The sequence below is a fragment of the Corapipo altera genome, unplaced genomic scaffold (assembly GCF_003945725.1).
Source record: "Corapipo altera isolate COAL_440 unplaced genomic scaffold, ASM394572v1 74, whole genome shotgun sequence".
NCBI lineage: Eukaryota > Metazoa > Chordata > Aves > Passeriformes > Pipridae > Corapipo > Corapipo altera.
The window spans coordinates 2,223,149-2,248,483 of NW_020884934.1; the positions used below are offsets into that span (position 1 = coordinate 2,223,149).

Here is a 25,335-nt window from a genome sequence, read left to right on the forward strand (position 1 = left end):
TTTCTGAGCTTTAGCAAAGTAGCTTTTAACAAAACAGTTTCGGCAAAAGGTAGGTTTGCTAAAATCTATAATTGATGACCGACATCTTGATGACTGTCTTATTTTAATGATAGCACGATCTGGCACAACAACAGGAATTCTCCTGTGATGCTTAATTTGCAGGATCAGAGCTTCCTGACAAAAAAAAAATGGAAAAAAAAATAGATCAGGGAAATTATTTTATAGCTCACCTATTTTTGTTTCCCAAACTGTCCCTAATGAAAAAAAAAGATGCCAATTATTCCCATTCTGAAAACAGGGAATTGTGACATTGAGAGTCTTTCTCTTTCACAAATCTACTCTCTGTGAATAAGAATCCAACTAATGGTTCAAGTACACTGTCTGAGACAACACTTAAAACCACAGGTATTTCAGGCTTAGTAGCAGCAAAAAAAGAGAAATCTTTTGGGTTTTTTTTTTTATTTTTACTCTGGATCATCAAGAGCCAAACAGCCAAAAGTAGAAATTCTTTATGTACATGCAGAGAAGAAATAGATTTGAAGTGGAAACTTTTTTGGCAAGGATGAGTCTAACAGTATTTGAAATAGATGAGATATTGATCCCTAAAATAAATAAAGAAATACAAATGCCCAAACCTTTTAAACTTCAAATATCTGTGAAGTTAACAACCTCACATTCATAAAACTGACAGGAGAAGAAAAGACCTCTCTACGAAATTGCTGTGAAACAGGATTTCTCTCACTTTTCCTTTCTGAGGACAGCAGCATGCATGGCAGGAGGGAAAGTACACAACCTCACGAGTGGTTCCTGGACTTTGTGGTGCAAGCCAGACTAAGCTGATAAGCAAAGGTGTTAAAAAGAAATGCAGTCAGAGTCCAGACTGCCTACTAAAATAACTACACCAGCAAAAAAAAATCCCAACCCATCAGCCAAGCTCACTCAGATTTGGAGTTCCAACCTTTTCCCTGGCCTGTTCCTGGGATATGGACACTGTTCATTTGCTAGCATACACCTGACTAGAGTAATAAAGAGATGTTTTCAGACTAGCAGCAGGTCTAAGCAGTGCTGCACACTCTGTATTCTCCAGCTGTGAATCAGTTCCAGTCCACGACCCACAAACGTGTCCCCAAGCCCTAAGGCAGTGTACCCCACCTTTCAGCTGCACTTTGGGCCTCGTATCAAGTTCCATGTTCTCAAGTTGTGAAGCTCAGAAGCAGCTTTTAGTATCCAGCTGCCCTGGCTCATGGCAGCAGCATTTTTGTTATTCCCCACTAAGATCCTACTGTTCATGCAGAGTTTGTGTGCAGTAACTCTGCCTTGCAGAGCTGAAGCCAGCTATGACCTACAGGACTGTTGGTTCTGGGATTTCAAATCAGCGCTGCTCTTGGTTTCAAATTACTGCTTAGCTGCAAGCAGAGTGTTGCTTCATACCTCCCCTGAAGGGCTCAGCAAACTCCAAGCACATGGCAGGAATGTCTCCATATCTCTGGTTTTCGGACCAGAGCTGAGGGCCGGGATGGAAGAAAGAGAGAGAGGGAAAGAAACTCCATGTAATGCTCAGTAATCTGAGAGGGACATATCACGTAGCTGAGCCAAAAGGCTAAATTAATTCTCCCAAGTTTATTTCACTAAAAGACTGCAGGACAATTTCAGCTACAGCACCACATGGGAACTCATTTCTTCTTGCATTGGCTCCTGTGAAGCCCTCTGTGATCTAACACCAGCCAAGCAACAGCACATCATGTTCAACCTGCCTTTCTGGGGCAGGGGCAGCTCCTGCTGCAGCCTTGGGTCTCTGTTATATTTCAGTGGTGTCAGGCAAAGCAGCTCCTAACTCATGAGTCATATTTGCTGTCTCAGGCTGGATCAGAGGCTTAGGTCTTCCTTGCTTGTTTTCTCATTTATGAATATCGGGAACACTCACATTTTTTCAAGCTGAAAATATGTGTGGATAGAAAACTTTGACTTTGTAACACAAGATCAAACTAAACCAAAAAAACCTTCAGTGGATTTTGATTGCTAAGTAAATTTGGTATTGATGGCATTAGTTTATCTATAACACATAGCCTAATCTCTATGAAATTTGCCCAATTCAATGACTGAGTTAGTGCCATAGTTTAGTTCACTAGGTGGTAATTGGTCACAAGTTGGACTTGATGATCTTGGAGATCTTTTCCAGCCTAAATGATTCTGCAATTTATTTATTTGGTGAACCCGGACTTAATATACAATGAAGGAGAAAGAAGATTTGTGTCTTAAAAATGTCATTTTTTCTGAAATGAAAGCATAGCCCTTGCCCACACACAGATACAAGATGTCATACAAAGACAAGCAGTTGTTATAAAAAGGGTTATCTGCATGCAAATATAGTGCAGGTTTTTTGTATAGACAAAAATAAATCAAATTAAATCTCTTTAAAAGACAAATTGCTACTGCAATTCATCTGGGGAAGGGGAGTGAATAAGGAGCAGGGGAAGAGAGTTAAAATCCAAACCACCTCTAAATCCTTCCTTGTAGCCTGCACTCCACTCCTCCCCTTCTTATAGGTATGTGGTATTGATTTCCCCACCTTCATAGACCATTATGGATGAGGCACTGCTGCACTCTGACAGGCTCATTGCTAGGAACGTGCAGTGGCTCATGAACAGTTATTTGAAATTTTGCTACCAGATGGGTGCAGCTTTGCAAACCACCTGCCACAAGACAGAGCCACCCTGGCTCTGGCTGGAGCAGGAACAGTGACTGCTGCAGATCCAGCTTCCCCTCCTGACTGCACCAAGAGGGGGTGAGGCTCCAGATAAAGACTGGAAAGTGGAGCACATGGAGCAGTATCTCCTAGGGATGTATCATGGAATGTCTGAAGTCTCTGCGACCAACATCTTGCTGGCCTTGGGCAGGAGGAATCAGTGAGTGGGTACAGATGAAGCTACAACATGCCAATCCTTAAAATAACAGATATGCCAAAACAACATATATCTCTAAAAGCTAATTTATTATTAAGAAAGCCCTCTCAGATACAAAAATCAGTATAAAATCACTGATCTCACTGCACTGTATTCTCCACACTTAGAATATCTTTACTGACCATTTCTGTCTAATATAGATTTCATTTATCTTATCTGAAATTAGACACAATAGATGAAATTACTTAAAATTCTGAATACATATAATTTATATTCCACTGTAATAATCTGTCAGTAATCAGTACTCTCTACCACTTCTTCCATAGTTAGAAACTTTGGGATTGAGTTTATCAATAGAATAGCAATGTCTTGCTGTATCCAGGGACTTGTTTCAATTTTATTTGATAAATACGGAAAAAAATAAATTTACACTTGCGAACTTGGGTAAAATAAAATTAATAAATGGGAGCTTAAATGGTGCTACAGAGCCCTGGGAAAGTTCTGTGGACAAGATGAAAAATCACAATTACGTGCTTAATGAGCAGCAAAGTTAAGCATCCTGTAAGACACCTGATGAATCGTGCCCTTTGGATATAAAAGCTTTCTGTTGGCATTTTTTCCCTTTAGCTTCGAAAGTTGAAGTCTCTGTATTTCAGTTTCTGAAATGTGGTCTTCCCAGAAATATATTTTCCCAAAAAGATAAATAAGGCAGACAAGTGTTTCAGGTATTCTTCTTCAATAATCTCTGATGAAAAACTACTATTTTCTGTCATCAATTCACTGTAAAGCAACTCCAGACTTATTGTGGCCAGTAAGCCTCAAGGACAAATTCATATTAAATTCTGAAAAAATGAAATGGACATGAAAAAGGAAAAATACCCATCGAAAACAACATGAGAAGGCCCTTAGCACCATACAAGGGGGTTATGTGACAGATTGTGATTTACAGTGAGTGTGCTGGTAAAAGGTCTCTGCATGTAGATTATATAAAGTACAATAGGCCATGCAAAATGAGCAGGAAGTAGTATAGGGATTTTTTACATGAGAATTGGAGGGACCTAAAAAAGAAATGGCACATTTATATTTGCTTAAGTTTCCATTTCCTTGAAGAGGTGGATTCTGTCTCTCTGGCTTGTTACTTACATGTTGCTACAATGCATAACATTTTAATTATGTGGTCCCTTTGCCAGCATTACAAGTCTGGCTTAATTCAAAAGGTTTTTACCTTTGAATTGTTGGTGTTCAGCATCGTCACATCCACTAGATGTCACTCAGTAGTCACAATTTCCAGCATTGACATAAACACACACAAAAAAAGAGGGCAACAAATTTTTTGTTCAGACTCAGAATAATGTTCTTTCAAAAATTTTGTAGTCACTGTTTAAAATTGTGTTATTTGAAAGACTTTCATCATCGCTTCAAAAATTATAACTTTAAGCTGATCCCATCAGAAGCCCTGGTTGCCATCTGAAAGTTATGTATTCCTTTAATAAATGTGCTTCTTCTTGGAGTGTGATGGGCTTGATGCTAATGGATAATTGTGTCTTTGGACCATGAACACACCGATCAACATTTTGATCTGCATATTGCCTAATGACATTGATCTTCAGTGCTGTTGTTCTCTAGGTTATATGTTCATGTCCTGTGGGGTTTTACCCTTAAGAGTTGTTTTGAATCACATCCCCCAAAAACATCCATTTACCAGGATGGATGGAGCCTGTCTTAAGCTGCCTGCAATGGTGTGTTTCTACCTGGATATTCTCTAGCTCCCAGTTCCAGGTATTTGTTCTCATATGCTTTTCAGAACTGAAATCACATCACAGTGCACTTGCCTGTTCTTGAGAAACTAAACAAAGAAATTGTTCTCTAGCCTTCAAAGATTTTATTGTCTTCTTCCATACTCCCTCTGGCTTCCAAACAGCCTTTTCAGAATACAGGTACTAAAACTGTTCCCAGCACTGTAACACCAAAACCACTATATAGGGAAAAAACAGCTTCACACCCTTCACCTGCTTATTACTGTTTCATATCATTTTCTTTCAGAAAGAGGCTTATAACTTTGTTATGATGTATTCCGTTCTTATTTCAGGGCTACCTTGCTGTCCTACCTTTTACTAGATTTGTATTTTCCCTGATGTTGCCGGTGTCCCTCATGAATTCATATGTTCAGTATATATTGACAGTTCATTTATTCCCCCAGAGCCCAAAGGAATACTCTCTATCTGAGGAAGGCATAAAACTTTATCATCTCTTGCCCTAATCACAAGCAAAAGTGACATTTTCAAACATGTACTGCACAGACATGCAACAAATTCTGCTCAAGCTGGATATTCAACCCCAATGCTCAGAGCAAGGAATGCTAAGTGTTTATTTACTATTCTATGCATATTTCTCCTGACATGCAAATTAAAGCGCTATGTAATTTGCATAAAGAGCCTTTGTGAAAGGCCAGGTGGGCTCCCCTGTGCCAGGACTCTCCAAGCATACAATGAATTATACTTTTGGACCAACTCACTTTAAACTCTTGCATTGATGTAGGGTTCTGTCATAGGTTTACTTGTTCTAAAAAGAACCAAGCAGGGAATTTTTCTTTCCCCCACCTCACTGTAAGAGAAAGGTGTTGAAGGAGGAAGGGGTAAATGACTCACACAAAAGCACTAACTAGCAGGCCTGCATTCCAAGCTGATGGCCCTCACTAAGGCTGTGAGGAGGAGTGATGAGTTTTTTCCTTCTCTCTTCGGAAATGGGGACACTTCACTTTTGCCTTAACTCAGGCAAGGTGTGTGTTGGAAAAGCTCCGAGGTCATTTTGTTCTCAGCCTCGTCATCTGGCTGTTTTTTCACCCTGGCTTGCCTGCACCCTATTCTGCCCCCAGACCGGACCTGCTCGGACTTCACTGGAGAGGTTTGTCCCACTTGCAGAGGAACTTCTTTTGGGGAGAGGTCGCCCTCTCCCTCCTCCACGGCAGTGGCGTGTGTTCATCGATGAAAAAAGGGAATTCCCAACCACAGCCAGCAGCGGACAGCGTGAGTTTCCTGGGAAGAGTTTTTCTGGTTTTTGTCTTTTTTCCCCTTCCTCTTCTCAGTGTGTGTGGGGGAAGACCCCCTTCCTCTTCTCAGTGTGTGGGGGGAAGACCTCCATTTTCAGCTTCTCCTGTGAAACGGGACCTCACACAGCAACCACCAGAGCCCATAAGAGCCTCGTGCTGACCAACACTGAGCAACTGCAGGCTCTGTTCCTCCAGTGATCCAACAGCGTCTCCTGCCAATCGTGATTAGAATTGCAAAAAAATGACAGCAAGTATAGAACTCTTTCCTCTTTGAAGGAGACTTTTGGGTACAGCTTTATTGTTTAGTTGCTTTTGTGCTCTTTTGTTGTTCTGCCAATACCAATTTATACTTTAAAAAAGGGCTGTTATGTTTTCTTTCTCCATAATTCCTCAATTAATTCCGGATTCACAATTGTTAGGGGGAGGAATTTGGTCTACCTAAATAACTCATGTTCCTTAGAAAAACAATGCCGTCTCATTAAACTGAGACACATGGACAGCAAGAGCTTTCTGTGAGGGCACCTTTTTTCTGGGAGGAATCTTCATCCGTATGCAATTTTGGGAGTCGGACAGCCAAATTCTGCACATTTCTCCTGTACGTGAAGGACTGCCATTCCACTGAAGAAAGCAAGCCCTGACCCTCTGTCTCTCAAGTGCAGTGTGTGGGCCACTCTTGGCTCTCCATGGACACATAGAACTTGCTGTGCTGGCACCTTTGTTCTGGGAGGAATCTTCGTCCATATCCAATTCTGGGAGTTGGACTGCCAATTCCAGCGCATTGCTCCTGCAAACAAACAACTGCATTTCCACCCAGGAAAGAAAGCCCTTACCATCCATCTCTCATGTGCAGTGTGTGGGCAACTCTTGGCTCTCCATGGACACATAGAGCTTGCGGTGCTGGCACCTTTGTCTGGGAGGAATCCTGGTCCCTATGGAATTTTGGGAGTCGGGCTGTCAATTCCAGCACAGGGCTCCTGCAAGCAAAAGACTGCATTTCTGCCAAGGAAAGAAAACCCTTACCCTCTGTCTCTCATGTACAGTGTGTGGGCCACTCTTCACAATCCATGGACACAAGGAGCTTGCTGTGCTGGCACCTTTTGTCTAGGAGGAATCCGTATTCGATTCCGGGAATCGGACTGCCAATTCCAGCTTATTGCTCCTGAAAGCAAAGCACTGCATTTCCAACTAGGAAAGAAAGCTCTTACCCCCCATCTCTCATGTGCAGTGTCGGGCCCATTCTTGGCACTCCATGGAAACATAGAGTTGCTGTGCTGGCAGGTTTTTTCTGGGAGGAATCTTGGTCAGTATTCAGTTTTGGGAGTCGGACTGCCAATTCAAACTCAGGGCTCCTGAAAGAGAACGACAGCAATTCCACCCAGGATAAAAAGCCCTTACCCTCCATCTCTCATGTGTACTGTGTGGGCAACTCATAGCACCAAATGGCCACATCGAGATTCCTGTGCTGACACCTTTGTTCTGGGAGGAATTGTTGTATTGAATTTCAGGAGTCGGACTGCCAATTGCAGGGCATTGCTCCTGCAAGTGAACAAATGTGTTTCCACACAGAAAAGAAACACCTTAACCTCCGTCTCTCATGTACAGTGTGTGGGCCTCTCTTGGAACTCCACGGACACATAGAGCTTGCTGTGATGGCATGTTTTTTCTGGGAGGAATCTTCAACGAAATTCAACTTCGGGAGTCAGAGTGCCAATTCCAGTACAGCACTCCTGCAAGGGAACGACTGCATTGAAACCAAGGAAAGAAACACATTACCCTCTGTCTCTAATGTGCAGTGTGTAGAAAATTCATGGCAATTCCATGGACACATAGAGCTTCCTGTCCTGGCACCTTCGGTCTGGGAAGAATCTTCGTCCGTACGCCATTTGGGCAGTGGAAGCACAGGTCTGAAAAAAGCAAACAACAGCCCTTCCCCCAGCAAAGAAAGCCTGCAACCTTTGGCTCTCTGGTGCACTTGGTGGGCCACCCTGGGTACTCCATGGGCAGCAGGAGCTTTCTGTCCTGGCACCTTTGGTCTGGGAGGAATATTCGTCCATATGCCTGTGAGCTTTGGCTTTCAGGTGCAGTTGGTGGCGCAGCCTGGGCACTCCGTGGGCAGCCAGGGCTTTCTGTGCTGGCACCTTTTCCCTGCAAAGAATCCTCATTTGTATCGGTTTTGGGGTGGCGGGCCGGCAATGGCGGGGCGGGGCTGACCAAAGGGGACAGCAGCCCTGTGCCCCAGGACAGAAAGCCTGTGAGCTTTGGCTTTCAACCTGGGCACTCCATGGGCAGCAAGAACTTTCAAGGCGGGCATCTCTGGTCTGAGATGAATCTTTGTCCGTATTCAGTTTTGGCCCTCAGATGGCTGAGTGTGGCGTGGCTCTCCTCCTCCCGCACGACTATCTTTCCAGACAGGAAAGAAAGGCCTGAGTCTTCGTCTCTCACCTGCCGTTGGTGCAGCACTCTCTGCACTACTTGGACAGCAAGAGGTTTCTGGGCGGGCAGCTTTGGTCTGGGAGGAATCTTCATCCGTATTCAATTTTGGCCCTCGGACGGCCAATTTTGTAACGGGGCCCTCGAACGACGGCCCTTCCAACCAAAAAAGAAAGGTCTGACCCTCCGTCTCTCACCTGCCCTTGCTATGCCACTCTTGGCACTAAGTGCACATCAAGAGCTTTCTGGGTGGGCACCTTTGGTCTGGGAGGAATCTTCCTCCATATTCAATTCTGGCCCTCGGACGGCCGATTGCGGTAGTCATTCACGGGCAGGTTCGCTGCGCAGAAATCGGCCGACTAGCGACTGAACAAAGGACAAGGTCCCTCCTCACCGAAAGCACCCTCGGGGAGAAGATCCTGGGGTAAAAACCCCCTAAAATACAGCAAGCACCAAGCAAGTCTTCCCCTTTATATCACACATTTAGCAAAGAACTGCTCAGGGACTTCCCGAGCTGGGTCTTGTAGCCAGAACCCCTGTGTTTAATAAGTGCTAACACACGGAGGAGTCATTTATCCCTCTTGGAACTTGCTTATGGGTTTTGGCCTCCAAGGCACCCTGGGGCAATGACTTGCATAATGTTCATTAAAAATAAATTGCTTTCCCTTTTTTTGGTTTAAAACCATTGTCTGATCACTTCTGTGGGGGCATCATCATCCCCTTGGGGCTACAAAAAAAGAGAAATTATTCTGCAGTTACTGCTCCAGCCTCCTCTCCTGGAGGTTTGCAGTCATCTCCTCTCCACACCACTGCTCCTCAGCTTCTGTCTTACCAAACCTGGAGGGAGAGAGCCAGAGAATCACAGTAGAGTTTGGGTTGGAAGGGACCTTAAAGATTATGTTGTTCCACCCCCTGCCATGGCAGGGACACCTTCCACTGGCCCAGGTTCCTCCAACCTGGCCTTGGACACTTCCAGGGCACTTGGACACTTCCACAGCTTCTCTGGGTGACCTGTGCCAGGGCCTCACCACCCTCAGAGGGAAGAATTCCTTCCCAGTATCCCATCTCTCCCTGCCCTCTGGCAGTGGAAGCCATTCTCTCTTGTCCTGTCCCTCCATCCCTTGTCCCCAGTCCCTCTCCAGTTCTCCTGGAGCCCCTTTAGGCCCTGCAAGGGGCTCTCAGCTCTCCCTGGAGCCTTCTCTTCTCCAGGTGAACCCCCCCAGCTCTCCCAGCCTGGCTCCAGAGGAGAGGGGCTCCAGCCCTGGGAGCAGCTCCAGGGCCTCCTCTGGACTCTCTCCAGCAGCCCCACATCCTTGTGCTGTTGTTCCTAGGGCTGGAGGCAGCTCTGCAGGGGGGTCTCACCTGAGATGGCAGAGGGGCAGAATCCCCCCCTTCCCTGCTGGATCAGCCCAGGGCATGGGGGGTTTCAGGGCTGGGTCATGTCCAGCTACTCATCCACCAGCACCCCCAAATCTTCCCCGGGGCTGCTCTCCATCCTTTCATCCAGCAGCCTTTATGGATACCAGGGGCTGAAACGACCCAGGAGTGAGACCTTGCCCTCCCGAGCTTCCCAGGAGCTTGTCCAGGTCCCTCCCTCTGGAGGGTATCCCACCCCTCCGCCATGTTCACCACACCACACAGCTCAGCATCACCAAGGGGAGATGCGACACGAGCACACCGAGCTCAGGAGAGACAGAGTTCCAAAGCTCCCTCTGCTCAGACCTTCAGCTCCCTCAGGGAGCACAGGGAGATCAAAGAGGATCAACTGCAAGCGGTGCCAGAACACAAAACCACATCAGACTGGCAGGGGAATACTGACAGTTTATTTCACAGAGCGTCGCAGAGTTTATTTTGGTCTAGCTCTATTTTCATCAAAAAGTATCTTTTTTTTTTTTTTTCTTTTTTAAAGAAAAAAAAAAGGTAGCAAATATTGGGGATGATAACGGGAACAGTCAGTGCATTACACAGGAAGTTTGGGTCTGGTTGTAAAAAAAAAAAAGAAAGAAAGGAAGAAGCTAATTGTGAAAACAACTCTTAGTTGGATTGCTTTTAACACTTCCAAGCTTTTAAGCACTTCACCTCTCAATAAAGTCATCTCCAAGGATAAAAACAGAACATGCAGGTGATTATCAACAGATGCTGAGATTTAACAACATCTCTCACTTGGCAATGACAATCCACCAGGAATGTTTCAGTACAGCACCACATCAAAGGGAGAAGCAACTTAAGTTCTCAAAATACCTTCAAATCCACCAAAAGCTTGCAGTTCTGCAGAAAAAAACCCCACACTGTATTTCACAGACTTGAGAGTACCATAGAGAAGGACTGTATTTGGGGGAGGTAAGAGGAAGCACGGACCAGGGTCTTATTAACATTCATAAAACCCAGGCTAGATCCAAAGGAATTAAAGTCTTAATTTTAGGCCGTGCTTATTAGAGCATCAACATTCACATTTTCATTATCAGCATTTTTCCTTTCCATAGAAAAGTTGGCCACTTCTGTCCCCAATCCTTCCACACTAAGCCCAAAACTTTAGTGTTTCAAACTGCTACTGGAGTACAGCTTTACAAAAAAAAACAACAAACAAGAACAGAGCAGTTCAGTGCTGCCAAAACAAGGACAAACCACTCAGGGCTGGTTTTATCCCGGCTTTGGGTGTGGGACATGATGCACATCAGCACCCCCAGACCTCCTCCTCCTCCTCTGCAAGGTGACCAACTCCTCATGTGCCACACAGCCCAGCTGGGTCAGCACCCAGAGGCTCAGCTCCCAGGTTTTCAGAGCCACAGGAACAGGGAGGTCCCATCCCCTCTAGGCAGAGCAGGGCAGCTCCGGAGGGAGCTCGCATTCCGGGGGGTTCCTCACGTTGCACACGGTGCCCACCAAGATCCGGCAAGGAAGGGAACAACCCAACAGCGAGCCAGGAGCCATTCTCAGCTCCAGCAGCCTTCCAGCTGGCTTCAGCTCCTTGGGAACAGCAAAGTGACCCAAAACCAGGCTCCTCTCCATGAGGCCTTGGAGGTCCCAGCAGAGAGGCGAGACTGCCTTGGGGAAAGGACAAAATTCAACTGTCCCCAACTTGGTTTCTGAGCTTTTCTTTTCTTTTTTTTTTTTTAACTTTTAACCTCTGGTCTAATATTTTGGTTTGAAGCCTTTTGCATTGGAAACACGCTGAGGGGAGCTCCTGCCTTCACGAGCCCCTCAGCATCTGCTGCAAGACCATCACTCCTTTGGAGGACGCGAACGCGCAGCTTTAAGGATCCTGCCTTGAAAGCAAGGAGGAAAGGTCTCCTTGCAGGAATACTTATACTCTGGAGCTGCTTCACCTTCCAAACTATTTACAACTCCTTCACCCATGGGCACCTCGCTGGCCCACAGAAGGAGAAGCTCACACTGCACCACCTCCCCTTGTGATGAGGGTGCAAGGAATGGGAAGCAGGGAGCGACTGCAAACGCCACTTGGAGTGGCAGGCACTTCAACCAGATCCAAGCAGTGATGGTGCCCCTGGCATTGCTTTCCACAAGCCACCTGGGCTCCCAACAGAGCCCAACCCAGGGAGAAGATGGAAAGAAAGAAAAAAGGGAAAAAAAAAATCCAACCTGCTGCCAGCAGAGGCCAAACTTCAGCCAACGCTCAGGATTTGCCTCCAAAACTGCAGCAGGACTTTTTGAAAAGGTTGTTCCCCATGGAGCATCCAGGCTCTGGGGAAGGAGGATGGGACAAGGAGAAGGTGCCCAAGTGACTGAGCCAGTGCAACCCCTTCCCTGGTTCTGAGCTTCAGCAGGGAAGATTCCTCTCCCAGGAAAGCTTCTCTCTTCCAAACAGCCTCCTGGTGCATCAGAGCTACAATTTAATTGCCCAGGAAAAGGGGAACAAGGGGGAAACAGAAAAAAAAAAACACAAAATCAACACTTCACAAGAACACCACAACGTTCAGCTACACAGTCGCTGCACCAAGGGAAGGGTTGGGGAAGGGCAAGGGGGAGAACAGGGACACACGTCCAACATGTTCCCAGAACCCCCCAAGGGGACTCAGGCTTTCACATCAAGATTCAAATACCTTCAGCCATAAGGTTGAGGGTTTAATGAACACGATATTTCCACTCATGCCCTGGAAAAATTACACTCAAAAAAAAAACAGACAAAAAAAATTCAAATTTTCTACATATGTACAAAAATAAGCCCCCCAACCTCACAACCAGGGAGGTGGAGCAGTTAGTGGTGGGGTATGGGAAGAGGTCTCTGCCCGACTAGCAGCTCCTCCAGGGTTCCCATCCCACAGGGAGCAGAAGAGCACGGCTCTCACTGCCAGGGAGCACACAGGGCTGGCCCAGAGCCCCTCAGTTCATCCGCAGCTTGGAGTCCCGGGGGTCCGTGGGGGTGAGGATCTCGTTGGCAAAGCCGTTCTCAGAGCAGAAAGACAACTCATCCGTGGGCTCCACGCCGTTGTTGATCTCTGGAAAGGACAGAGAAAGCGGGGATGTCATCCCTGAACCAACTTGGGATGAATCCCAGAACAGTTTGAGTTGGAGAGGACCTTAAAGATCATCTTGTTCAAACCCCCTGCCCCGGATGAGCCACGAGCACATCCCACCAGCTCAGCCAGCCGGGTCAGTGCAGCCATCCTGAGGCACGAGCAGCTCCTCCCCCAGCAGGGTGGCACTGAGGGGAGCAGCACAGGGCCCCCCACCAGCCCTACCTGAGAAGATGAGCTTCTCCTTCATGATCTTGACGTCGCGGCTGGAGCGGCGCACGGCGGCGCTGAGCATGATCTGCTCCGGGTTGTAGGTCCTGATGCTCCCCAGGCGCCACCTGCGAGGCGGGAGCGGCAGGTCAGGGGCTGGACCCCCCAGATGTGGGAGCATTTTAATACAAGTGGCCACCACCAAGCCCCAGAGCCCCTGAGGCCTTTGCTCCCTGGCACCGACACAACCCCACGCGGCAGGAGGATGCTGGGAGATGAGCGTGGCATCTCACGCAGGCAGGTCATGTTAACCACCTTTAGCATCCCAATCCCACCAAGGAATTACACCCAGGGACCGATTTCACCAAGGGCTGCAGCTGCCCCACAGCCCTCTCCAGCTGCCCAAAGGATGTAGGGGCAGTTTAACTCTCAGGGCTGGAAAGAGGGAACAGAACAAGGCACTGAGCCAAGTAAAGAATCCAGAACCTTTTCCTCACCCTCAGGCTCGTGGGAGAAGGGACCTCAAATTGCTCAAGGGCAATCTGAAGTCTCAAAACTGAGACACAGCAAGAAAATGGTCTCAAATGGTGTCAGGGGAGGTTTGGGTTGGCTATTAGGAAACACTTCTTCCCCTAAAGGGTTGTCCAGCCCTGGCACAGGCTGTTGCTTAGGCCAGGCTTTCATAGCCCACCCCCCACACCCATTCCTCCTGCCTCCTGACCACAGAGGAAGGCTTTCAGTTAAATCCCATTCTCCCTGCCAGAGCCAGGCATCCCATAAAGCTATTTGATGGGGAAGCAGCAGGGCTTTAGGGTGGTTTATGGGCTTTCTGATCTTCTGGCACCACCTAGTGGCTCACCCACTCAGGAGAAGGTGATTATTTATTCGTTTACTTATTTCTAGGTGCCAGTCACCTTCTCTTACATTCCTAACCCAGCCTCAGGAGCAGAGCATTTGAGGAGCTCACGAATCTCCAGCCTAGGTCTGCAGCACCAGCCTGACAAAGCCGCGACGACAAAAGAGATTCTGCAATTTTTTTTCCAGGAAAATCTAACTGGTGTCAATTCCTCGGGGTTTCCACCCCCTTCCCAAATCCCAGTGGGTGACCCTGCACCATCAGGCTTTGACCAGGGTATGGATGAAGGAGGATGCTACAGAGAAAAGGACAGGTGGGATGGCAACACAACACAACTCACAGACCCACGGACAGAAGCAACGCAGAGGAAACACAGAGGAAACACAGAGGAAACAGAAAGAGGCAAAGACATTAAAGTATATTAAAAAAAAAATTAAAAAATTAAATTTCTCTTCCCTCATCATCATCATCTAAACTGAGCCACTCTGACCTGGAAGAAGAGCATTTTTAGCCTTAGTGGGATCTGCCTGCAAGGGACACCAAGGTCAACATGGTTGCAAGATCTCACAGGGTAAGACCCTCCTTAAACTACAAATCAGGACCAAAACATGCCTCTACAACAACGAGTCTTTTCTCTGCCCACACAGCAGGATTTCCAGCACCAGGCTGGGCTGTGCAGCCAAAAGGCAGGGGGATCTCATGCCCATTCCCAGACACCCCATGGAGAGTGTGGGTGACTGTGAGGCACAGAGAGCCCAGACTCCAAGGATTCCAGGGACCAAGGGCATTTCTCCTCCTGCCAAGAGGAACAACCACTGCTCTCTGCTCTCCATCTCCCAGGGTGGCTGTGCTCACACCCAGGGTGGGAAAACATGCACGAGGAGGTGATGCCTTCTCTCACAGGGGTGCCTTGCTCTGGGTGAACAAACCAGGAGAGGGTAACCCCATTTTTCAGAGGTGCTTTGAAACATCCTCTTAGAAGAGCCACGAGTACATTTAACCACGGTGCCGCTCCAACCAACGCCATACCAAACACTCCGTGCCGTGCTCAGCGGCCTCTGGGTCTCCAAAAAAGCTGGTTTAATAGAAAATAGCACCTCTCCTACCCCCTTGGGCTGTGTTGTACTCGGCCAGGTTTGGGACAGCAGCGTGCAAAAGGGCCAGAGAGGCAGCAGGAAGGTCCTGTTCTGGGAGGTTGGCGGCAGAGCAGACCAGACGGACACGGGGTGGGAACAGACTAAAAAATACTGGGACAACAACACAGAGACAGCACACACCGTGTTAGGGCCACAGCCGGAGCCCTAGGTGGGAGGGGAGATGCTAAAATGGCAGGGAAAAGGGTGGGAGAGGGGCAGGCAGGTCCCCAGTGCTGAGGTGAGAAGATGGAGCGAGCACAGAGCCAAGCCAGCCACAACCAGGGTCCCATCCTAAAGCCTGCCCAGCTCCTCCATGCCTGCCTTCTCCTTATCCATAAGCCAGGGAGGGAAGGGGAGCTGGAGAAGGGGAGGACACCCAGCTCCCTGCAGCCAGGCCCTGTTTTGGGGACATGCCACACCCCAAGTGCCAGGCACCACTTGCTGGTGGCCAACCCTGAGGCTGTGGGTGGGCACAGGGAGGGGGGCTGGTAAGCACAGACAGGGAGCAACCAAGTCCTCGGGAATCTGACCCCAGGGCACACAGCAGGAGGAAGGGAGGAGGGAACATGGGGAGAGTTTGGTCCGAGGAGGGACACGGCGAAGGCTTTACTGCAGGACAGCGACAACGACTGGGGAAGGAAAGGAGAAAGCTGGGTTCCCAAGTGATGGCACTTCAAATCCAGCATCTCAGGCTCATGATCTTCCCAAGGGCAATGCTCTCTGTTTTCACACTGCCTTTCCAGTTCCACAGTGGTGTAAGTGGGACGAGACTCCTGGAAGGTCCCAAGCTTTGAGTGCAGCCAAACCTTTCCAGGTCTCAGCCCTTCTAAATTATTCCCAGGGCCAGAGGAGGGCTACTGTGTATCACTGAACACGTTACATGATTTTCTTGAGAATGGGCCAATTTAGAAGAGGCTGGTCTCAAAAACCTCTGGCAAATACAGGAAGGAAGGGGCTATTTTGCATGGGATTATTTCCATGGAGAGAGCATTACATCCACTGGGAATTTCCCAGTTACAACATGCCACAGGGCCTCAGAACAGGGCTGTTTTAAAAGGCAGTGACTTAAGACCATTGCCACAGAAGGTCAGATTGCCTTCAAAACATCCTCTGGCTTGAGCATCAGATGCCTGTGGTGCTGGTGGCTGTAGACTGCCCAGTGTTCGACCCCTCCTGGTCCCCCCACAAAGCCAGACATTTGAAAGCATTGGGAAAAGCTGCATCCTACCCTGTCCATCTGCAGTGAAGCCAGAGCAGAGAGGGAGAAAGAAAGAGAGAAAGGAAGGTTGAATGAAAAAGAGAAAGAGAAGGAAAGCACCAGAATTACCTGATCATGTGATAGCTGTGAGATGCCAGAATGCAGCAGAGAGAGAAAGAGGAGGAACGTGCACAACAGTCAGAGCAGTAAGAAAATAAACAAGGCAAAGAGGCAAAAAAAGGTTAGTTAGAAGTCATCCCAGTTGGTATTCCCCCTCTGGAGAGGCTGCCACAGTCCTGTCACCGGAGCAGAAGAGCGGGAGCAATCCCTACCCTAGGGAGGAGAGAAGCCATGCAGAGGACACAGGACGAGCACATCGAAGCAGTGGCTCTGCTCCCACCCAGCCCCTCGTCCCTGCAGCAAGGGAGCAGCTCTGGTTTGCCCCAAAAAGGGACTTGGGAGCGAAAAAACCAACAAAACCAAACCAGACCAACAAAAAACCCCACAAAGAACCAACCATGACCCTGAAGGCCAAATGCCAAGCCCCGTTTCTCGGAGCTCCAATTCTGCTGTGATTCGGTTTTGATCTATCCTCAGCCCTGCTACAAACTCTTTCACGTGGTGGAGAAACTGGAGCATTGGGGAAATGGGTCTGCACAAGGCTCTTAGAAGAGCAAATCCAGCTTCTGGTAATAGTCTCTCTTTCTTCCTTCTACCAACTTGGGGTTGAGTTGTCTCAAGGGAGAGATCCAAAAGAAGACATTTGGCCCCGCTATGATGAACCCCACATGACCAGACCTCCCTGAGCAACTGCCTTCTTGTATCAGGTCCAGAGCTCACTGCTTCAGGGGGATGGATCCTGGGAGAGCTGGTGGCATTTCCAGCTCTTCCCACCTGTATCACACTGAGGGTGGAAGAGAAATCCTGCAATAATGCTTTCCTTCCTTACCCTGTTTCCTCTTCCCCTACTCCATCAAACCTCTTCCAAGCTGGAAGAGCTTCCATCTGTGCAGAGAACAAGAGTCCAGTTATGGCAATGTCCACATAGTTGTGACTTCTCTCTCTCCAAGCATCACCTCACTCTGCTCTGGGACCTCTAGTTCCCACCCAGCAGGTTGAATCAGTTGAATTCCTCCACCTTTGGCCTCCTGGTTCTGAATCAGGAAAACCTTCTAAAACTGACTCTGGGAGATGAGGCCAAAGAGCACAAATATCAACTTGGCCTTCAAATTGTGCTCTTCAGAGAGGTCAGTCCCTGCTTCCAGACTCTTTTGTGCATTTGGGTATCCAGCAGAGAAATATAAGGTCTAAAGATCGTGGACATCCCCATAAAGCCACCTGATGGATTTGAGGGAGTGGAGGACACTTCCAGACATCACAGCCCCAGTGCCCTTCTGGAGGAAAGGTTCTGCCACACCCTCATCAAATCCTTGCTCCCTCTTTTTTTTGCAAAATGGACTTTCCCTGTGCATTGAACTAAGCAACTGATTTGATCTGCTCTATCATAATGTCTCCCATAATAACTGCCTACACAGGGAGCTTGGAACTAGGTGATCTTCCAACCCAAACCATTCTGGGATTCTGTAACATTTCTATTTCTACTTCCTCCAAACAAGAACAAACTGATTTAAGAAAAATATAACTTGTTCTTTTTGAAGACTCTCATGGTGGAATCTCAAAACCCCCCTATTCTTTTTCCTTTAAAGCATTTTAATGTCTTTCTCAACATCCATTTCCCTAAAGCATTTGCAGTTTCTCTTCCACATGTGTTTAAGAGCAAAGCAAGGCACCTACTGCTGCTATTTTGAGATCTCTCGTGCTTTTTAAAAGGTAGCAGCAACTGCCTCCAGTTCTGTATCAACATCTTGGGAGTGGAATTATTGCTTGGATCTTCACGTGGATTTTTAAATTAACCTTTCCCTGCTATCACAGTCCAAGTTTTGAGGAGCAGAGCCTCTCTCCCATCTCCACCCCAGGCTCTGGACAAAAACACACGTCACAAATGCATGAGAGATGAGCTGTAACAAGGCTACTTACTTCTGGAATATAAAAACTCCTACAATTATGATAAATGAAATGAGATCAGACGTGATCCAGATTAGATGGTACTCGTCTGGAGGCTGCAAGACAAGAAACAGAAGCAGACCTTAAACCTTCTGGTTTGTGCAACCAAAGAGAGACCACACATGGCTGAAGTCACCACCAAGGAGCAAGAAAAGCACGGAGCTGCAGGGGTGGGGTGTAAATCACAGCGTTTATGACCTTCTCAAGGCCAGGCTGTCATCCAGAATGATGTTATCAGGAAAAACTGCCAACGGGAACAGTGTTAAACCCTCCCTCCTTTCGTGTGCTGACACTGGCTCTGAGCTCTGTGGGCTCCAAAACAGCACCTTAAACCCAACCAAACCTTCCTGGAAAACCCCACTGGACATGTGGTGGGCAACACCTCTCCACTACATTCCCTCCCTTCCAGGGGCCCCTTCCCAGTCTTACCATGAGCCAGATGGGGAAAGGCACCTTGTGGAGGACGTGGGAGCTGTCGGAGGTGACCGAGGGGACCCCGGCACACCAGAGGATGGAGAACAGCCAGGGCTCGTTCACTGTGTACAGGTTCACACTCAGGTTGGCCATGGCGTAGTCCCTGCCAGGAGACACACAGGGTGACATGCAGGACCCTCCCCAAACCTCAGAGCCTCAGCTCCCAGAGCAGAGCCCCTGCCATCCCCACAGCTGTGAGCACAGATCGAGTCGCTTGGAATTGCAGGAAATGGTTTTTTTAACATTTCCTAAGCAACACAAGGGCCCTGCAGACCAAAGGTTTGAACTCCAGAGCTTTCTTGCCCTCTTGGCTGCTGTCTGACCCAGCCCACAGACCATCTCAAAAGCTTCCCCATGAATGAGGGACATGGAGGGTACTTGTGACAACCACCTTGCCAGGGTGATGTAAAATCAGCTTCACGCTCAGAGGCCTCTAACAATTCACAGATAATTTGCTTAATTAAACACTGACGGACCTACAACTTCCACAACTTCCATGCCCTTGTTTTGGGGACAGTGGCAGAGTCACAGCTTCCAGTTTCCTGGGGGCATTTTCCAAGAAGCTACAGCTGCAAGCTGGGGGTCCAGAAGCTGCCAGCAGCAAACCAGGCACTGCCAGTGACTCCCTGGGCCCCAGATTTGCATAACTGCTCTATTTCCTTATCTGTGAAGAAGAAGCATCACTAATCCCCCTCACCCTGGCAGAACAGATTAATCCCTGCAATTTAATATTGGCAAAGCACTTGGAAGTGGAAGGGCTCGGGACAGGATGTGGACACAGCTCAAAGCTGCTCCAGAGGGATGCTCAAGGGCAGAGGTGGTTGTCAAAGCAATGTGACATCCAGGTGCTGATTCTGGGGGGCATTGAGAGTACTTTGTTAAACCAGGACTGCGGCAATGTTTGACAGGGCACCACAAGGTCTTCAGAGTTCAGGAAGTACTCAGGGTCTGATCTGGGAGACAGCTCAGGGGGGATTCATGGGAGACTGGTATATGTGGCACTAAACCTGCATTATATGGGAAAAACTGTTGCTTAAACATGTCTTAAAATGGTTTTTGGTGGTCTCTTTGCAAACACATGCTTCTTCCTCCCAGCACCCCCCATGTTATCCATGCAGGAACATCCTGCATAGCCCCCGTGTTATCCATGCAGGAATATCCTGGGAAGGTGTCCTGAGCCCTTCCTGTGATTGGGTGTTCCTGTAAACCCCTTGAGACTTCTAATTGGTTACTCTGTGAATCCTCCTAAACCCTATAAATGTAACATCCCCAACAATAAATACTCTCTTGCCTCCTCTCCACGCCCGGTGTCCTGTGTCCTGTCTCTGTGCCGGCCATGGGGCCACGTGTGGGGGGGGGGAGGGGGAGCACCTTTCCCCTCCAGGCTCAGGGCCATGGGATACAGCAAATACACAGGGGGAAAACCAGGCAGGAATTATCCTGCAGGTAAAGCTGGCAGCCAAGGAAGGACACCATGGATTATGTTAAATAGGGCTATGCTCTCAAACCACCACTGGCTCAGCTCTTCCCTACTTGCAGCTCAAACATACAGCAAGGCAGCTCCTTCGGAGATATATATTGTTTAGTTTTCAAGCATTTAAGCTTCAAAAAACAGAAAAGCCCTATTAGAAACAATCTGCCCTCCCTGAGAAAGGGGGCAAAGCTGGAGCCAACACACCACACGGTGCAAATACAGCAGAGGAGCCCACCCTGTGCCTGTCTCATTAAAGAGATGAGCTGATCAGCCTGAAGAGCTGATACAGGACAGGAAGGAAATGGGTGAATTCTCTGCAGAGACACATTTCTGAAAGTGTTTCCAGCCTTTGGACTAATCACAATTCTGTGGGAGCAGCTCTGGAGCAGATGAGTGGAGGCAAAGGGCAGCTGCTAATGAGGACGGAACAGCACTCAGAGTGAACAGCCTCCACTTCCTCCCAGAGCTGAGAGTGTAATAAGAATCAGCCAATTCATACATCTGTATTTCCCAGAGGACCAGCACATACTGAATTAGCATGTAGAGGTTGTCACAAGCAGCTGGGCACCCCCAGGAACAGCCTGGTTGGGTTCTGGATCACGGGTAGGGAAAAGCTTGCACAGCTCGAGCTTTCGAAAGCAAGTCCATCTGGAAGGAAACCTCGGGGCAGACAGGACAGCCTGGGATGACAAGGAAAGGACACACTGGGGGCACAGGGATGTAGGTGGGCAGCGTGCCAGCAGGGCTGTACCTGACATCCTCGCTTGTCACCTTGGTGTAGCGCAGGTTGAGCTTCACGATGCCCTTCTCCCTCAGGCGCTCCGTGTCCAGCTTGAGGCCGGAGGTCTGCTGGAACCCTGGGGCCACCTGCCTGACCAGCTGCCTCTCCGTGTCCGGCAGCCACATCACCTGCCAGGGAGCGGGACAGAGCACAAGTCGTGGCCGAGGGGTCCCCAGAGTTGGAACCCAAGGGACTGCCTCGTCTGCCACACTGTCTGGGAAACGCAGCCTCCCACACCTCTAGATGGCTGGATGGGATATTGGGAAGGAATTCTACCCTGGGAGGGTGAGGAGGCCCTGGCACAGGTTGCCCAGAGAAGCTGCGGCTGCCCCATCCCTGGAAGTGTCCAAGGCCAGGTTGGACGGGGCTTGGAGCAACCTGGGCTAGTGGAAGGTGTCCCTGCCCATGGCAGGGGGTGGGACAACATAATCTTTAAGGTCCCTTCCAACCCAAACCACTCTGGGATGCTGTGATTGCTGGGAATTATCACATCCCTCCATCTCTTGGCCACCCCACCATTAGCACACCCCGAGGTGCTGTCAAGCCCCCTCACTGCTGCATCAGCCACCACTCTGGGAAGCTTTCAGAGGCCCATCCCAGTCCTCCCCAGCATCACATCCTAGTACAGGGTGGCACTTCCAATCAGTTGTCCAAAGTGAATCCCTCAAGGATTGATCCCCAAATGGAGACACTCAAGGACTCAGGGAAACCACAAGGAAGGTAGTTTTGGAAACATCACCAACCCCCCAGAACTCACAGCCTGTTGCCGAATTCCAGATGCCAGGATAGTTTCCAGGGTGATGTTGATGTAAGTGCTGTAGTAGGGGTGAGCTGATGGCAGGTCCTGGAAGTTCAGGATGAGTGATGTGTTGTCCTTGATCAACTCCAGCATGTCCTGCAGCTTGCAGACTGACTGGTTGGCAGCTTCCAAGTAGTCAGACCTTGAGAGAGACCCCACTGTCCAGAAAGGATCATTCTGAAAGCAAAGCACATGTCAAGTATCACTGCCACAAAGTCCAGACTCTCCCAGGCTGAATTCCTAACTTTTTCTCTGCGAAGATGACTGTGTCCAAAAGGAAATTCAAGAAAAAGGAACAGCTTATAACGCATTGTCTTTTCTGCCCTCTTTATCATCACCTTCACCCTCCTGGGGGTCTTGAAGTTCTTTCTGGTGCCAACCAGGCATTAAGGCCCCTTCTTCCAAGTGGCACAGAAAGACAACATGTCTTTTAGACCAAGTTTAGTAGAGACAAACCACATGTGGTTCATGGACACTTGGTCTCGCTGAACTTCAGCCCATGCCACCAAGGAGATGTGTCACCTCCACCTTTCCACCTCCAAGAGGACTTAGGCACGAGCTGTCATGCCATGGCTCCATGGTACACACCTGAAGGAACCACTCCCCAGCGTTGAGCTTTTCCAGGTCAGTCCAGTTGAACATGGAGGAGTGCTCATAGGCCCGCTCTGGGAACACCTCCTCCACGTTTGTGGTTCTCCTGAGTGTCCTGTCGTGCATCAGGAACGGAACTCCATCGTGGCTGCAAAGGCAGAGGGGCCCTGTTACAGGAGGAGGTGCACAGCCATGCTCACAGCAGGAGAGAAATGCCCCTTCCCACTCCAGCCTCCCTCATGGCTTCACATCAAAACCACTGTGAAGGTCTCAACCAGCTCAACACTCCCCAGCATCCTCAAGAGCAGCTGAGGTGCACCCTGAGGAAAACATCTCTTAGATACCTGCTGCATGTCAGCAGCCATTCATACATGACACAACTCTGTCCATCCCTCACCCATCCCTCCATCCCACCTCCCCTCTATCCCCTCAAAGATTTCCAGACTGTCAAACTCAGGCAGCTTGGACAGGAACTCCCACCCTGAACGCTCACGTGAACCAAAGTTTTCTCAGCACCTGCAGCTCCCCAAAACATCCAAGGTTTTCCTGGATGCACAGACAAACACACACAAACGATCCTCAAACTGTTCAGAGCAGATGATGAGTGAGATTTTCAAAGGCTCTCAGACTAGATGTGAACATCAAGGCTTTCAGCAAGATGCAAGGATTCCAAACTGCCAAAAATGCTCTGAAACTGCCTTCTCCAATTGAAAACTGGTTTCAGGAAACAGCCACACCCACGTGAGTTGTTAAGTTCATGCATGTTGAAGAAAACCCAACTCTCAGATGAAATTAAACAGCCAAATGTACGCGCTGGGTTTTTAAAGTCACCTGGATATTACAGAACAAAGGTTCTGGGAAACACAAAAAATGCTTTAAACTTTCCTCCACCCAATTTTCAGTGCCCAGGTCAGTGGTGACCCCACGCAGGGCAGGGATGGTTTCTATCAGGGGCAGAGGGACAGTTGTCTGCACTCAGAAATCAGGACAAAGCCAGCCTGATAACAATGACATTTTCCAAAGCAAAGAGCCCACCTTCAGAACAGGAGACTCAGATAAGGTTTGGAAAAGGGGTGGGATGAAAACACAAATTCCATTTGAATTAGGGGATGACCCAGAGCACTCACCCCCAAGAGCTCCAGAGAAAATGAAACAGAGTTTTAGATGATGGAGCAAATGTTGCCTCAGCTTCACCAGTGCCTGCAGAAGCCCCTTATCACAGAGGTCACTGATATCTTTATTTGCTGTTTCCAGCAATGTGCTGGGCCAACACTCCCCCCAGCCCACAGCAACACGCTGACACAGCAACCCCATGCTCAGCACACCATGCTCCTGCAGTCAGGAGGGATTTTAATAAATACAGTTGAAAAAGAAATAGAAAAAAAAAGAAAATATGCTAAACAAGTGCAGAGTGAAGAGTGTGGGGTGTTTAAGGGTCACAGGAGCTCAAGTCTTAACATCTCATCAGATACCACTAAGCTGTTCCCACAGCATGAAAACCTATGGGGCAATTAACATTTGCTCCCTCCTTTCCAATCCTCCCCACCATGGAGTCACTCAGCACCACTCAAGGTTAACCACAAGGTATTGGCAGGCACAGGTTTGAAAAAATAATTCAGAGACAGGAAATGGAGCTTTTTTAGAAGAAGAGCTGTGGGAGGGGGGAGAGAGAGAGAGAGATAGGAACAGCAGCAATGCCATGCTCCCGCTGCCTGGAGCAAAGCTGGCTTTATAACCAGGGCCACTGCTCTGGGATGTGTGACAGGCAGGGAGCAGGGTGGGATGGGTCTGAGGGAATGTCCAAGCTGCCCACCCATGGCTGAGACGTGCCTACGAGGGCATGGAGACACTCTAGGAGGGATCTCCCTGGCCGAGGGGACCCATCCAGCCACAGGCACAAGGAGCATCTTTCAGAGGGGTAAGGACAGCAGTGGGTGTGGTGCCACGACCCCCTCCCAGAAGTGCTGCCAGCTGCATTGCCATCACTTCTTCAGTCTGAAACTCAATGGAATCCTCTTTTCCTAAAGGTACTTGTGCTCCCAGAGAGGGCTCAGGTAACTGGGCCATCAAGAGCATTGTTCAAGTAAAGGGTGCTTAGAGTGCTCCTCTGGGAGGGCTGAGGAGAGGCAGTGTGGAGAGCTCTTGGAGCTTTTCCAGCTCTCCTCCTCCCCAAAGTCCACCTTGCTCCTTGGCCAGTGTTAATGGAAGTGACTGGTTCAGCCACATGAGCCAAGTGCTCATCTGTGAGCCGGGCACTCGAGTACTTGTCCCTTCCCAGCAGTTACTGAACTAATTTTGGAAAGAACAAGACTTGTATAACATCCCAATTCAGACTTCATCCTTCCACAGTGACCTTCCACTCCCTGGTGGGAAGAAAGTCCTTTGGTTTTCAAATCATTTTCTCTCAAAAAAATTATGCAAGGTAAAAAGAGAGCAATTAACAATTAAATTTCCCCCCCCCCCAGGCAAAAACACCTTTCCATCAACATAAACCTCCAAAGCAAGTCAGGGAAAAAATAAAACATCTGCTTTGAGTCTTTCTTGCATTTATAACTGGAACTGAGACAAAGTGAGGGATCACCAAGAGCCAGGTTAGAAAGCAGGTGCTGTATCTCACTGTGATAAAACAAAGATAAACTCCAGCCTTCCTGCAAATGGAGATTAGTTTTGTGACAAAGGGATCCAGGTTCCCCCATCTGGACAAATTCACCTTTCACCACCATCTGAGGGAAACAATTAGGAGCATCTGTGCATTACAAATGGAGACATGCAGGAGTTATTGGATGTGGGAGACACAAGGGAGTTATTTGATGTGGGAGACAGGCAGGAGTTATTGGATGTGGGAGATGCAGGAGTTATTGGATGTGGGAGACAGGCAGGAGTTATTGGATGTGG

General features: G+C 48.5%; 1 protein-coding gene across 3 annotated transcripts in view; it reads right to left on the reverse strand.

Moving 5' to 3' along the window:
* Positions 1-10,183: 10,183 nt before the first annotated feature.
* The window catches only part of GDPD5 (glycerophosphodiester phosphodiesterase domain containing 5), a 114,925-nt gene continuing 99,773 nt past the window's right edge, over positions 10,184-25,335 (reverse strand). For 2 of the 3 annotated variants that reach the window (XM_027660077.1, XM_027660078.1), the window contains exons 10-17: positions 22,438-22,588; positions 21,808-22,026; positions 21,021-21,178; positions 18,751-18,898; positions 18,295-18,377; positions 16,387-16,401; positions 13,083-13,195; positions 10,184-12,839 (exon numbers count right to left, since the gene is read on the reverse strand). In XM_027660077.1, the coding sequence (XP_027515878.1) occupies positions 12,724-12,839; positions 13,083-13,195; positions 16,387-16,401; positions 18,295-18,377; positions 18,751-18,898; positions 21,021-21,178; positions 21,808-22,026; positions 22,438-22,588 (1,003 nt within the window). In that variant the 3' untranslated portion in view covers positions 10,184-12,723. The remainder of the gene's footprint in view (positions 12,840-13,082; positions 13,196-16,386; positions 16,402-18,294; positions 18,378-18,750; positions 18,899-21,020; positions 21,179-21,807; positions 22,027-22,437; positions 22,589-25,335) is intronic. The other variant, XM_027660075.1, reaches the window with a different exon arrangement.